We start from the raw sequence: 15,784 nt of genomic DNA on the forward strand, positions 1-15,784 counted from the left end.
GCCGTTGGGGAGACGCCATGTTTCAGCGCCGCCCTTGAAAACCAGGGAGATTTCCATTCAGGGCCCTTCCAGGCAGGCCCTACATCCCAGAGTCTGATCCCAGGTTTTCCCTTTATCCCAGATTATATGGCAGTGCGGACTCAATCCAGTTTAAAGCAGGCAACCTGAGATCAGATCCTGGGATATAGAATCAGAGTTGGGCCATCCAGTCCAACCCCCTGCCAAGAAGCAGGAAAATTGCATTCAAAGCACCCCCGATAGATGGCCATCCAGCCTCTGTTTAAAAGCTTCCAAAGAAAGAGCCTTCACCACACTCTAGGGCAGAGAGTTCCACTGCTGAACATCTCTCATAGGAAGTTCCTCCTAATGTTCAGGTGAAATCTCCTTTCTTGCTGCATGGGTCCTTGCACATAAATGCCTTTTCGAAGAGTTCCCAAATTTTGAGGCCGTTTTTTCTGCTGAGAAAAACAATGTGGGCAGTCAGAAAATGGCTGCACTTCAACCCACCTTGCATAGGAAGAAAACATCTTTGGTTAGGTTTATACAAGTCTGAGAATTTGCTTTTCTCTGTTGTAAATAGACTTTGTGACGCTATCCTACCGTGAATGGAGATTATTTGCAGTAGAACTTTGTGAGCACAAATATATCATGTGATAAGGCAACAACCTTCAGGCAAGTTATCTCCAATTGAAAAGCGATTTTAGTCTGGACCGTGGCACACTGAGATGGAAGCCCCTTCTACACTGCCATATAAAATCCAGATTAAATTATTTGAACTGGACTATATGGTAGTGTAGACTGATATAATCAAGTTCAAAGTAGATAATATCATAGAATCATAAAATTATAGAGTTGGAAGAGACCTTGTGGACCATTCAGTCCAACCCCCTGCCAAGAACCAGAAAAATCACATTCAAAGCACCCCCGACAGATGGCCATCCAGCCTGTACTTAAAAAACTCCAAAGAAGGCGCTTCCACCACACTCAGGCAGAGAGTTCCACTCCTGAACAGCTCTCATAGGAAGTTCTTCCTAATGTTCAGGTGGAATCACCTTTCTTGTAGTTTGAAGCCATTGTTCCACATCCTAGTCTCCAGGGCAGCAGAAAACAAGCTTGCTCCCTCCTCCCTATGACTTCCTCTCACGTATTTATACATGGCTATCATGTCTCCTCTCAGCCTTCTCTTCTTCAGGCTAAACATGCCCAGCTCTTTAAGCCACTCCTCATAGGTCATGTTCTCCAGACCCTTGATAATTTTAGTTGCCCTCCTTTAGGGAGGGTCCTCCATTGTAAACGGGGAAGCTGCCAGTAAGGGCCCTTCCACACAGCCATATGATTATAATAAAATAGTTAAAAACTAATTTCTACACACTAGCATATGGAGAGGAGGAGGATTGGATGACGGATGCACAGCTAAGTAGGCCCTGTTTGGAAATTACTATTGCGTATGGGCTTTGATGACTTTGTTGGCCTTGTTGACACTACTGGCCATATAATTAATTTTAAACATTGCAAACGATCTTTTATGTGTGTGTGTTTTTAAAAACAAATGGTTGTACTTTTATGTTAATTATTAGATCAGGTTCTTAATGTTAGATTGTGTGTTTATAACTTGGTTTTAGATGTTGGTCTACTTTGGGATTTAGTTGGTTTGTTTATTTGTGTCTATTATTTTTCAAGGCATTGAATTTTTGCCTTTTTGTCTGTAGGAATCCGCCCTGAGTCCCCTTGGGGACATAGGACGGAATACAAATGAAGTATTAGTATTATTATTACATAACCTGGAATATCAAAGCAAAAAGTCCCACAATAACTGCTTTGAACTGGGGCCCCTTCCACAGAGCTGAATAAAATCCAACATTATTTGCTTTGAACTGGAATACATGGCAGTGTGGATTCAGATAACCCAGTTCAAAGCAGATATTGTGGGATTTTCTGCCTTGGTATTCTGGGATATAGGGCTGTGTGGAAGGGCCCTGGGTTATCTGACTGCCCTTTCACATAGCCATATAACCCAGAATATCAAGGTATTAGATCTTTCTGGTGGAGTTCAGAATGCTCTTTGATTGTAGGAGAACTATAAATCCCAGCAACTACAACTCCCAAATGACAAAATCAGTTGTGCCCCCCCCACCCCCAACCCCACTGTCTTCAAATATGAGTGTATTGATTGGGTATTTGTGCCAAATTTGGTCCAGTGAATGAAAATATATCCTGCATATCAGATATTTACATTATAATGCATAACAGTAGCAAAATTACTGTTATGAAGTAGCAATGAAAATAATTTTATGGTTGGGGGGTCACCCCAAAATGAGGAACTGTATTAAGGGATTGCAGCATTAGGAAGGCTGAGAAACTGGTTTAGAGGGCACTGTGGTTTTGGCTTTGAATACATTTTAAACTAGTTTTAAGGATTTACACTGTTTATTTTTATACCATTAATATTTAATTCTATGTTAATGTTTGTATGTTCTTCAGGTTTTAAATTGTATTGTATCTGTTTTATTGTAAGCCACTTTCAGTCTCTGGATAGAAAAATGGGGTATAAAGAATAATCATAAATAACAACATTATAGCTGTATTAGAAAATAGCAGCTCAATAATTTGTTGTTTTGTTCAGAGTGCAGTGTAACTTTTTATTTTGCACACAAAAATCAAGGTGGCATCATAGCAACAAAATTTTAGCAGCAAACCAAAGAAACAAAATATCACTCTCTAGGCCAAGAAAACAACAGTTTCCAAGCAATGTTAGAATGCCAGTAGTGTGGGAGCCGTGCAAGTTTCTGTGGGAGGATGTTCCATAGCCTAGGCAACCCTAAAGAGAAAAAAAGCCTTGTCTGCCAATTAGACTTCTGGTAACAGTGGGATGTGCTGCAGTTTTTTCCAATTCCCAGCTTGCCCAATGAAACTAAGGGACAATGTTCTACTTTCTGGACAAAAATATACTTTCAATGTGTAAAAAAAACAAAAAAAACAAACAGAAAATGTACTGCTTCTTGTTTTGCACGCACAGCCATAAATTGCTTGGTCCCTATGAAAGGTCTAAAACCAGACATTTTTACCTCTGTCATCAATTTTTCAATTTTCTGTGGTGGGACTGTGTGTGCCTGTGAGGCAAGAGGCTATTCTGGTGGTAGCGGTACAGCTAGTAGGGCCACCTAGTGTTCATGGTTTGAGTGAGTGGGTCAGAGATGGGGCTAAGCCCACAGTAGCAATAAAGGTAAAGGTAAAGGTTTCTCCTGATATTAAGTCTAGTCATCTGACTCTGCGGGGTGGTGCTCATCTCCATTTCTAAGCCGAAAAGCCGGCATTTTCCTTAGACACCTCCAAGATCATGTGGTCAGCATGACTACATGCAGCATCTTTACCATCCCGCAGAAGCGGTACCTATTGATCTACTCACATTTGTATGTTTTTGAACTGCTAGGTTGGCAGAAGCTAGGCCTAACAGCGGGAGCTCACCCTGCTCCCCGGATTCGAACCACCAATCTTTTGGTTAGCAAGTTCAGCAGCTCATCGGTTTAACCTGCTGTGCCACCAGGGGCCCCAGTAGTATACCCTTTCACAAATAAAAATCAGGATGTTTGTGCGCAGATCTGGGTGTGATTATTCAAAGGGGTCTCCTCAAAGAAAATTCTGTTTAACTGGAATGGCTCTCCATCTCCCCTGTGTTTTGAAAGTGCGTTCATTCCATTTGCTTCCTTTCAGAAGCAATTTGAAGTCATATCACACAGGATATACTGTTCCAAAGCAAGAAGAGGCTGTACCAGTTTTTGCCTGGATCTACTGGGAAGGGAAAGATTCTGTCCTTCCTTCCCCTCCTGTTGAACGGAGTACAAATTACTTTTGCACTTTGAACTTTGCAGCAATTGAAATAAACCCAGGGCAAAGGGAATTGTTGAGAATATTTTTCCTACAAATTGGGTCAGATAAACTCATGAACATTGTTTTAGTTGCAGAGCAAAAGTGTTTAGGGTACCAGGACCATAAAATCAACAGTGACCCTGAGCAATATTCTAGTAGATTCAAGTGTTTCACAAGTGTCTCATCTTACCACTGCATTCCTTCCAACTATCCCAGTTTGAAAGAGACACCTCTGGTTGATCCTCTGTTGTCCCATTTTCTCAGATGTGTTTGAAATAACCCAGATTAACTCTCCTCCTCTTTCTAGGACAATCTGGAAGAAACTGGGATTTGTGTTCCTGATCAGAAGTATTATTTTAAGCAAGTTAACCTCCTTCCCCCTCTCCTTGTGGCTCAAGCCAGGTTACAGAATAATTAAAACACATAAAAACACAGCACTAGTTTAAAATTCATGGGTAGGCCTGCTCTAACAGCTCATTTAGCTGTTAGAGATCTTCCAGCAGGTTGTTTCACAGTCTTGGGGTGGCCAATGAAAAGGTCCTTTGGACAACAATTGCCAGTCGGGTTCTGTCTGGAATAGACCAGACAAGCTAAGTTTTTGGGGCGGATTGTAAGGCGATACTGTAGGTAACCAGAACCGGAACCCAAACCATGTAGGGCTTTACAGATCAAAATGAACACCTTGTATTATGGCTGGAAACTAACCAGCGACCAGTGGAGTGACTTTAGGATAGGTGTAATATGTTCACTCCTGGATGTTCCTGTAACCAATCTGGCTTCCGCATTTTGAACCAGCTAACGTTTCTGAATTTGGCACAAAGGTAGCCCTAGGTAAAGCGCCTGCAGAAGTCCAGACTTGAGATTACCATCGTGTGCACTACCATCTTTTGGTCCTCCAAATCTAGGAAGACACAGTTGGCATATCAGTCAAAGCTGGTAGTAAGCACTCCTGACAGTTGCATCTACCTGGGCTTATGTTTGGAGAGACGGATCCAGGTACACTTCCAAGCTGCGAATGCAATCTATCAGGGGTGACCATAGCAGTCTCAACTCTATCCAGCTCAGAAGCTTTTTTGAAATGGGTCAAGGAAGTGTGTGTCATCCAAGACTACCTTTATGGCTTTCATTTGGTTGGATCACAGCTCTGATCTTTGGTTTTGACTTCACATAGGAGCAAGCTTGGCATAATTGTTTGCATGTTGGACAATAGCCACATTTGCACTGACAATTTAAAGCAGTTCAAAGCTAGCTTCAAACTGTGGCAGTCAGACAATAAACTCCCACAAAAGTGTGTGAAAGAAAACCCTTAATGTGCATCAGTGCTCTTTATGCAGTCACCATCTGGACCTCAAACTGGTTCCAGGATATCCTATGTTATCTGCATAGCCAAACCATTTTTGACTGCAGTAAATGGTGAGTTTATATGGGGGCTAAGATGGATCTTCACTGCCATATATTCCAGGATCTGATCCCAAATTATATGCTTATCCCAGATTATCTGGCAGTGTAGGCTCATATAATCCAGTTCAGAGCAGATAATCAGGGTACAAATCCTGGGATACAGATGAGTGTAAATTCAGCCTAAGACTATGGAGACAAGGCTTCAAATCCCCATTCAGTCATGAAAACCTATTGGGTGACCTTGGACATGTTGCACACTCTCGGCCCTAGAAAACTCTATAAGGTGGAAATATTTTGAATGCACACAAAAACAACAATCTCCAAAGAAATAGTCTCTTTACCTATGGAAAGGTGTATCCGAGCTACCATGACAAATTAACTTTGTCAGTTTAGTATACACACAATAAAGTATCCTCTAGATGGCACTAAATGAAAGCCAAAAAACATGCTTATTGGCAGATAGCAGATGATCCAGTGGTTTGTCTAAATAGCTTTTGTGGTCTTAATGGGAAGAATTTGATTTGAAAAATAATAAAGATTATTTGCTTAAAATGCCAGTTAGATTACAATGTCATTTTCCCATTACTGTATGTTGATGTTTAAACTCCGTTTGTTTCAGCCTCTGATATGCCAGAACACAATACTTCAGATTTTCCACCTCTCAGCAGGTGGTTCAAGCTCTTTCTGGTAAGGTGCATCTATGTTTTAGAATCTATACAGTTTGACACTACTTTAACCGCCATCACCTCTGGAATGACTTTGACCACAAGCCGTAGGACCACTGAGGAGCTAGGGAGTAGTCCTGACCGTACAGCAGTGTCGAACCCAATTCTCCACTACTAGGCAGCCACCCCTTCAAAATCTTTTTGTAGCAGTAGCAAGCAGGCACAATGTGGCTAGTGTCAATAGCTTGTTGCCTGGAATGGTGTTGGCCAGGGCACCAGAGAGATGTGAGAGACAGAGAAGAGGAATTGTTCCTTCCTTTCCCCCCTCCCTTCCCTGATCATCCTGGCACTCCGGCCAACATCCCTCCAGGCAGCAAGCAATGGACACTAGCCATGTTGCAGCCACTGGTTAGGGCTATGATAAGAATAGGAGGGAGACAGTGCCATCCCATGTCCCCAATCTCTCCAAGCCCAGAAAACATGAAATGGCCGTGTAAACAGTTGCAGCCAGTTCCATCTGGGTTTCATTTGTTTACATGTCACTCTGCTGGATTCTCAGGGAAAAAGTAGTTCTTTGCCCCAGATTCCCGGGGGGAATTTGGCAAGCTGTTACTTTTACTAAGTACCAAATAAAATGTAAATAGGTTCCATTCTTGTTCAGATTGTTCATTACAGGTTTCTTTCAATAACTGAGTTGATTTGCCCATCTCTGTAGTGTTTACTAATTCTCTCATTCATTCATTCTCAGGATAAACTATCTGATTAGTTTATAAAAAGTAAGTAATTAAGGAACAGCAGTACTGTTGAAAGGTGGGCTTACAAGGGTTTGTGAATGTCCAATTGTGGGGCTATGAACTGGTGAATTGGCACAACTGCACTAATGAAGAGAGGTGTGATGTAGAAGATGTTCAACACAGTATGTATCTGCTATCAATGATAACACAACAATAGTGGAATAGCAGGTTCATGTGATAAAATCCATAAATCTATCTTTTTATAAAAAAACATGCTGGAGGCAGCTGATGAGGCTTAAATTTTCTCTCCTGTACTCCCCACTTTTCTGCTCACACATGCTCAATGAGAGAATCTATGGGTTGATAGAGAGACATTTAAAGATGGGCTCGAAGCCAACCTTAAAAACTCTGGCATAGACACTGAGAACTGGGAAGCCCTGGCTCTTGAGCGCTCCAGCTGGAGGTCAGCTGTGACCAGCAGTGTTGCAGAATTTGAAAAGGCATGAATGGAGGGCGAAAAAGAGAAATGTGCCAAGAGGAAGGCGCGTCAAGCCGACCCCAACCGGGACCGCCTTCCACCTGGAAACCAATGCCCTCACTGTGGAAGAAGATGCAGATCAAGAATAGGGCTCCCCAGCCACCTACGGACCCACAAGAATTCTGATCCTGGAAGACTATCCTACTCGGCCAACGAGGGATCACCTAAGTCAGTATGTAAGAGAGATATTCTAACAATATCCTAGGCTTGAGAAGAACCCAATTTCCCCCAATTCAAGTTTTATTGCATTATTTACTGCTGTAAACCACCACCAAAATCCAGCCCATTTTCACCAGTGTTATACTGGGAAAAAATGACTTTGCTAACAAGATATGGCTGTAGTTATGTTGTATGAAAGGGCCCTGGTCCCTTCCAGAAGTTATTTGTGAATGGTACTGATGCCGATATTTAGAGGATTTCTATGTCTCTCGGAAAGCTGAGAGATACCTGACAAGCTTAGCTAACTGAGGAATACTAATCAAGAATGGAAAATCTCACCAGGATGAAGGCAAATAACAGAGGCTTTATTCGATTTGCGCAAAAAGGACACTCATACAGCACGTTTGCTCAAAAGTACAAAATGTAAAGTATGTTCATAAAATAGACATTTTTATAGACATAAGTTTCCATTCATACCCAATGTCCAGTTTTGAAAATTCCCTCCCTCTTCCCTGATTGGGCAGCTTTAATAAGATGGCCATCGTCCTCCTTGGCCTCTGATTGACTGGGAGGTGGGTCCAAGCTGGCTCCTGCTCCGATTAGCGGATGTGCTGGTGATGTAGCTGAGGATCTCCTCCCAGATGTACCAGGAAGCCCTGAGGCTTTCAATGAGCTAGCGTAGGTGGTCCGAGGGAGGGAGCTCAAGAGGTTGTGCCCACCCTGGGTGTATGGTGATGGAATGTATCACAAAAAAGAATATCCAAAAACTGATCTGACAGGACTATGTCCACAATGGAAGTTCTTGTCCCAGACATCTCCCCATGTCAGGGGACAGTCCCCAAAATGTATATTTGGTGATGGGATCATAATTACAGTTTTGTCCTGGACCTTTGTCCCATAGGTAGCTGGGATCCAAAAAGGGGAACCGATGAACAGCTGGACTTCTGCTGTGATACAAGGGGGTCCTTTGTCCCCCAGATTATGTCCCATCTCAGGTTCTCACACAGGGCATAGAATATGGTATCTGGCATTGCTCAAGGGAGGTTATTGGAGTTCATAGGTTCATGTACATTTGCTTTCCTTTTATAGAGTTTTGATAGCAATAACAATAATAAAAAGAAAATAGAAATGAAGAATAGACTTTGTGTGTTGCTTGGAGCGAGTCACCTATAGAGAGGGGATGAGGAAGAAGGGTCTTGCCATGGTTGTGCAGCAGCTGGAAGGGTCATCAGTAGTATTTGTTATATTTTAATTCCTCTGCTCATGTGCACATTTGCAGAAGAGAAAATAAGAAAAAAGAACTATTGAGAAATGCAGAGCTCCTAGAAGTCACATAAGTTCACATATTCCATTCTATTTCAGTGATCCAATGAGATAACTCAATCCTGCTTTTGCATTTAGCTTAATTCAATTTATCTCTAAACGTATATGGCAGAAACAGAAGACTTGGGAACATTGGCCAGAAGTGGCATATCTACACTGACACTATAATTCAATTTGGAATTGATTTGAGTTAAACCGGTTTCACTGTGCAGATGATTAGGTCAACATGGCTGGTATTGGTTTCAGGCCAGGATGATGACTACATTGTAAAGGGAAGTAGCCTCAAGCTACTGTGCAGCCCTCCGCCCCATTTCCTATAGAGATGTGCATCAGTTAAGAATTGAGATAATCAATTACACCTTCCAAGAGCTGAATTAGCTTCCTGCTTCCCAGCCATACCCTTGGGGCATTTCTGGGCAGTTCCTATTCTAGATTATCTAGATTATATCATGTGATTCAACAGGGGCGGGTGTCTACAATGCACTTCACATAATGTAGAGCTGCTTTTGCACTGCATTTGGGATATACTGAGATCTGCTACAGAGCATTTTATGGCTTAACTTGGACTTTCCTGGGATTTTTACAAATGTGCTATTATCTCCTTTAATGTGAGGCATAGTGCGAATTGGTGGTATACATTTTGTGGCTGCTGCAGTTTCAAGTTGTCTTGAAGCTGCATTACAGTATACTGTAGATTGGGCCAAAATGGTATCATATCTTCCATGTGCATACATACATTGAATTGGCATAGGCTCCTGTAGGGACATGCACTTTCTCCTTTCCACCGACTGCTAAGGAGGCTGTCCAGGTCCTGAACCGGTGCTTGGCAGCTGTGACAATCAGGATGACAGCAAACAAACTGAATCAAGATAAGACAGAGGTACTCCTGGTCAGTCAAAAGGCTGAACAGGGCATAGGGTTACAGCTTGTGCTACACTCCACCTGAAGACACAGATTTGCAGCTTGGGAGTCCTCCTGGATTCATCGCTGAGCCTGAAACCCCTGGTTTCGACAATGGGCAGGGGAGCTTTCGCACAATTAAAACTTGTGTTCCAGCTGTGCCTGTACCTTGAGAAGCCAAATTTGGCCATGGTAGTCCATGCTCTTGTTAAATCTTGAATAGACTACTGCAACACACATCAAATACTCCATCTAGTATCCTCTGTAATGGACTGGAGTCCATTCACACCTGCAAAAAATGATACTCCACATTGGCCCTTCAGATCAGGACTAGTTTACAGGGTTGGATTAAAATGGAAAATCCATTTTTTCTGCTTCTCAAATAAAATTATAATATATCATGAAATAACTCTACTTCTCATTTAATGGTGTCTAAAATCTGCTTGCTTTACTTCATGGTGGTAAATGCAGGCTTGCAGAATGTTAAACACTGAAGTGTTGTAGGTTTTTTTTTTTAGCTATATGGCCATGTTCTAGAGGCAGTCTCTCCTGACATTTCGCCTGCATCTATGGCAAGCATCCTCAGAGGTAGTGAGGATGCCTCTGAGGATGCTTGCCATAGTTGAGGTAAAACATCGGGAGATAATGCCTCTAGAACATGGCCATATAGTCCGAAAAAACCTACAACACCCCAGTGATTCCGGCCATGAAAGCTTTCAACAATACATTAAACACTGAAGGTTTCCTTAGGAAATCTCAGGTGTAGCTCACATATTACATGTTCAAATGAATGCCTAACATTTTTCATATTTATGCAAGCAGGTACCAAGTGCAAGTGACATAAATATATCGTATTATTTAGCTTGTTAAGGAATTGTCATTGTCCTTGGCAACCTAGGTTTGCCATAATAGGTGCAGTGGCAGAGCACAGAACTGATTCCTCTATATCTAGGAAATATACTCTGCTTTACCAAAGACATTACCAAAATCATTTTAAAAGATAAATTATAATCCATAGCTTTGTCTTTTAAGATTCCACAAGAAGCCCAATTGGCATAGCAGGCTGCTACGCTATGCTAAATTATTATCTTGCTACCTATATGGCTCCAGTCCAGCGTACCTGTCCAAATATATCTCCTCCTACGTCCCACCTCAGAGTTTAAGATCTTCTGGGGAGGTCCAGCTCTCGGCCCCGTCGCTGTCTCAAACACGGTTGACGGGGACGAGGGACAGGGCCTTCTCAGTGGTAGTCCCCCACCTATGGAATTCACTTCCTGGGGAAATCATCATCCCTCATTACCTTTAGAAAGAAGGTTAAAACATGGATGTGGGACCAGGCCTTCAGGAAATTAGGTTTCCTGAAGGACAATTGATAATGTTTGACTATGGCTTGGAAGTGGATTTGGATAAGTTAAGTGAAGTACTCAATAGTATATAGCTAGTTAAATAGCCACCAGACCGGTAATAGCTCAATGGACTGTAAGTATACTGTTTTAATATTTATGTCTTAATGTTTATGTTTTTTAACTGTTATAATTGCTGTTTTGTATTTTATGATGTGGCATCAAATTGTTGCCAATTGGAAGCCACCCTGAGTCCCCCTAGGAGTTGAGAAGGGCGGGGTAAAAATGTTCGAAATAAATAAATAAAAATATCTTGTTAATAACATTTTTAAATATAAAAAAAGTTTTGAAAACGATGCTTCTCCAGTTTCCTTAAACCAGAAGATTTGTAGCTGTGGCTTAAGCACAAACACACTGGAAGAGAAGGCTTATGCACTTTTGCCATATGTTTGGTGTTGATGATAATGATGTATGCCTTCAAGTTGCTTCCAATTATGGTGACTTAAGGTGAATATATCACAGGAGTTTCTTGGCAAGATGAGGCTGAGAGAGTGTGGCTTGCCTGTGCTCATTTACTGGGTTTCTATGGTGGAGTAGGGATTCAAACCCTGATCTCCAGAGTCAGAGGCCAGTGCCCAAACCGCAATGGTCCATGCCTGTGTATACATGACAGCAATATTTTAATACCGTGGGGCCCTTCCAGACAGGCCCTATATCCCAGAATCTGATCCCAGTATTTCTCATTATCCCAGATTATGTTGCAGTGCGGACTCATATCATCCAGTTTAAAGCAGAAAACCTGGGATCAGATCCTGGGATATAGGGCCTGTCTGGAAGGGCCCTTGGAGGTTTCTTCTTCTGGCTCAAATAGCCTTTGATTGATTTTACAAAATAATCCTGCCACATTTTTTGCAGGGGTGGGGTATATGATGCTTGCTACCAAGAAAACCAAAGGATAGTCTAGTGTCAAAAAAACAGGACCGACTTGTCACTCCAGTGCCCTGCAAATCTGCAAAGGCTATTGTTCTCTCAGTGGGCTGAATGAGTTTTATCTCCCCTTGTTTTGAGGAAACTGTTCTTGCTTTGGGCCAATTGAAATGCTCCATGGGCTCCTGTGCTGGGTGGAATTCACTTGCTTGAGTGAGCCTGTGGACAGAAAGAGAAAGGAAAAGAAAGGGAGGAGGCACTGGAACACTGTGTGACCTTAGGCTGTCGCTCTCCTGCCAGGGAGAAAGGAAAGAGACACAGCAGCTGCTGTTGCTTCTCAGGAACTTCCATCAAGATGCCCTTTCCAAATAGTTCGACCAGGACCCGGCGGCACAAGCTGATACTGGCAGCGACCATTATCCCCTTAGTTACGCTAGTTGTAGTTGTGTTGCTTGTTGTGATCATTCAGGGAAGAAAGGAGGGCCCCAAATCAGAAATACTGCTGGAGTGGAGAGGCAGGGGGACTACCCCACATCTGCGTGAAATCGTCCTGGGGAGATGTTACAACTATGTGGCCACAGTGAACTCCGAACTCAGGTGAGCCTCTTTCTTTTATTTTCTTCCTTTCCTATCCTTTCCTTTCCTTTCCAAAGTCAGACCAACTCCTCTCTTGTGTTGCCTTTCTCATTCCATTCTTGTAAATACTTCCAGTAAGCAGGGTTGCCAACTTTTTTCGGAGAAGAGCTACTTCGCCCTATTTATGGATGTGACTGAAGGAAATCTATAAAACTCTATGTATCAAATGTTTTGCTTATTGTTCAGTAGTTGAGGCATAGGAATGACCAAATAAAATATGATATTTAGAACAGGAAGCTGGAATTGTAAATGAAATTAAGGATGGAATATAATCGCTTTGGGTTTTGTGTGTGAAAGAGAGAGAGACTAAATGGGAAAAGACATTGAGTGCCACAGAAGGTTCAAAATGCTCACTGTTTTAATAGCTTAATTGTCCTTACAACAATGCTCCCATTATTTTTGCCACATTGTATGTGGGAGAAGAAGCAGGATCTTGTGGACTTCGGGTTTGCTTAATGTCATCTTGTGAGTCATGAAAAAAGTAATATTTGAACTGGAGAATTTCTTTTCCTGGTTTGGACCTCACAGTGTACTGTTATGCATATTTACATGTATATGTATGGACTATGATCCCATTCATATTTACTCAGAAATAATCCCATTGTTGAACATTTATGGTTATAGCTATAGACTTTTAGATTAAGGTTTAGAGAAAAGAACTGAAAATCCTAAATAAATGTTAACATGTGTGGCTGTTAATTTTTGTTTGTGGGCATAATGTATAAACTTGATAGCAAGACTTATTTATTGAACCTTATCAGTGTTTTGCAATAGCTTTCTTTGAACTTTATCAATTGCAATGCTAAATGTGCCTCTGTGGGATAGTTGGCTATGTAGAAGACGAATCATATAATAAATGTTCTGTGAAGTTCTGTGAAGTCCTTTCAAGAAAAATATGCCTCCCCTTCCCATTTACTTCCATGTTCAGAATGAATGTTGCTGCCATGCTGGATTTGACACAGTGGTGTATTTGCTTGCATGCATGCACATAGAAAATGTTCATGCACACATCAAGTGTTGTCTAGTGCACACCGCATTGTTACCTGTATATGGGATGCATAATAATTTACATCCAGGAATGTGCTTTTGGGAAGTTACCTACTTTTGAAGAAACTCCAGGATTTAATCCTCATGATATGAGGTGACAGCTAATTTGTCACTTTGAATATGGTAGGCAATGGCATGTTCTTTCTCCTACAGAACTGAGATTCAGTTTCCTGCAAGGATCTATTTAGCTTGTATACAGTCATCTCTTTTATCATTGCTCTCTGGTACATGAAAATGAGCAGGTGTTCAAAGGTTTTCAGAACTAAACCCGATGGCCATGTAGGAACCTAATTCACATGTGCACATTAACCATATCACATGGTTTAGACTTTTAAAAAATACATTAAGGAGCCCTTCCACACAGCCCTATATCCAGAATATCAAGGCAGAAAATCCCACATTATCTGAGTGTGGACTCAGATAACCCAGTTCAAAGCAGATATTGTGGGATTTTCTGCGTTGATATTCTGGGATATAGGGCTGTGTGAAAGGGCCCTGAGAAGGTATGTGGGGTTGCCTTTGAAGACTGTTCAGAAGCTTCAAGTAGTCCAATGGGTGGCAGCCAGATTTCTCTACCAATTGACATTTCCAAGCCGTCTTCAAGGGCAGCCCCATGTAGAGTGCATTACAGTAATCCAGTCTGGAGGTGACTAAGGCATGGACTACCATGGCCAGATCCAACTTCATGAGGTACGGTCGCAACTGGCGCACAAGTTTCAATTGTGCGAAGGCCCTCCCAGCCACCGGCGACGCCTGGGCTTCAAGCGTTAGCGATGAGTCTAGAAGGACACCCAACCTGCGGACCTGTGACTTCAGGGGGAGTACAACCCCATCCAGCACAGGTTGCCACCCTATACCCTGATCCGGCTTACGATCAACAAGGAGGGCCTCTGTTTTGTCAGGACAGAGGTTAAAATATTCAGTTAAAAATCTAAACAACATTAAAAGCAATTAAAACATAGGCATTACCGCTTTCAGCTAAAAGCCATAACCTTTGTTCTGATTTAGGAAGGTATCGATATAGAAAAAAAGGTCTTTATTCCCTAAGGCTAGTGGCATTTCAAGCATTTGTTCTCCACCGTACTTGCATTTCTCATAAGCTGCTGATGTCACTCATGTGAAATCTGTTTTCATGAATGGGAGATAAAATTAAGATATAGGATTAGATACTGCAGCAGATTCTCAAATTCACATTAAAAGGAGTATCAGGGTAGGAATATGTCCGTATCTTTCCCTATTCATCCCTCATAGGGAAAAATATGAAATGAATTTTGCCTTATCACCATTTAGAATGATAAGGAAGTGTGATCAACTCATTTTTGGAGCAAAGGAATGGCCACTCCAAAATCTCAGAACAAGAATCTGAACATAAATATTATTCACAATAGGAATACACATGTATGTTGCTTCTTACATCAAAAGCAATCTAGAAAATATTTTTGCCAGCTTTCCAGTTAGAGAACCCCAAAAGCTCAGTTACTTATTTGGGGGAAGAGAAAAGCAGGGAAAAGTGGCATTTCACAGAAATGAGGCAAACACAGCTGTGCTTGTTTAATTGCTGGTCACAAAAGTGTGTGGTTATTCTTGACTAGTTGCCACACTTGTAATTCAATAACATACATAGGTAATGGGCCAAGAAAGCAAACATTATTATTGTAACATTATCTGCTTTGAACTAGAATATATGGCAGTGTGGACTCAGATAACCCAGTTCAAAGCAGATATTGTGGGATTTACTGCTTTGATATTCTGGGTTATATGGCTGTGCGGAAGGGCCCTGGGAGAATAGCTACACATATATGATCCAGAGAAAAAGGCAGGAAACTTCAATTCACACAGGAATCACATGCTGGTTTTCAATGGAGTTTTTAAACCATTGGAGGTCAGGTGGCCAAACTTTTCAAGCTATTTCTACTTTTGCCATATAGGTCAAGCATCATTGATCTGAAATCTCATAAATCAAAATAGTCCAGAATCGTCCACATGGGAGGCAGAAATAGTGACACCTTTCCTTTCTGATAGTTCAGTATATACACATCACTTGCTTCATGCGCAATTATTAAAATACTTCTTGCTAACTTATTGAATGAATAATACAAAAAATGAGGGGGAACACCCCATAAGCTGCTCCAATCAAAATGTGGAATCAACAGAAAAATTGCCACTTAGCAACACTTGTAGAAAGTCTTCCATCGATATGTTTAAGAGTTGATTACCTTAAGCCATGTGTAAAATTACCTTTAG

The 15,784-nt window shown here is 41.6% G+C and overlaps 1 protein-coding gene across 1 annotated transcript in view; it reads left to right on the top strand.

Moving 5' to 3' along the window:
* The first annotated feature begins 12,036 nt into the window (after window positions 1-12,036).
* Window positions 12,037-15,784, top strand: part of CD38 (CD38 molecule) — a 34,995-nt gene continuing 31,247 nt past the window's right edge. The window contains exon 1 of the mRNA XM_060777949.2: window positions 12,037-12,454. Coding sequence (XP_060633932.2) covers window positions 12,213-12,454 — 242 coding nt within the window. The 5' untranslated portion in view covers window positions 12,037-12,212. The remainder of the gene's footprint in view (window positions 12,455-15,784) is intronic.

This window comes from Anolis sagrei, chromosome 5 (assembly GCF_037176765.1).
Source record: "Anolis sagrei isolate rAnoSag1 chromosome 5, rAnoSag1.mat, whole genome shotgun sequence".
NCBI lineage: Eukaryota > Metazoa > Chordata > Lepidosauria > Squamata > Dactyloidae > Anolis > Anolis sagrei.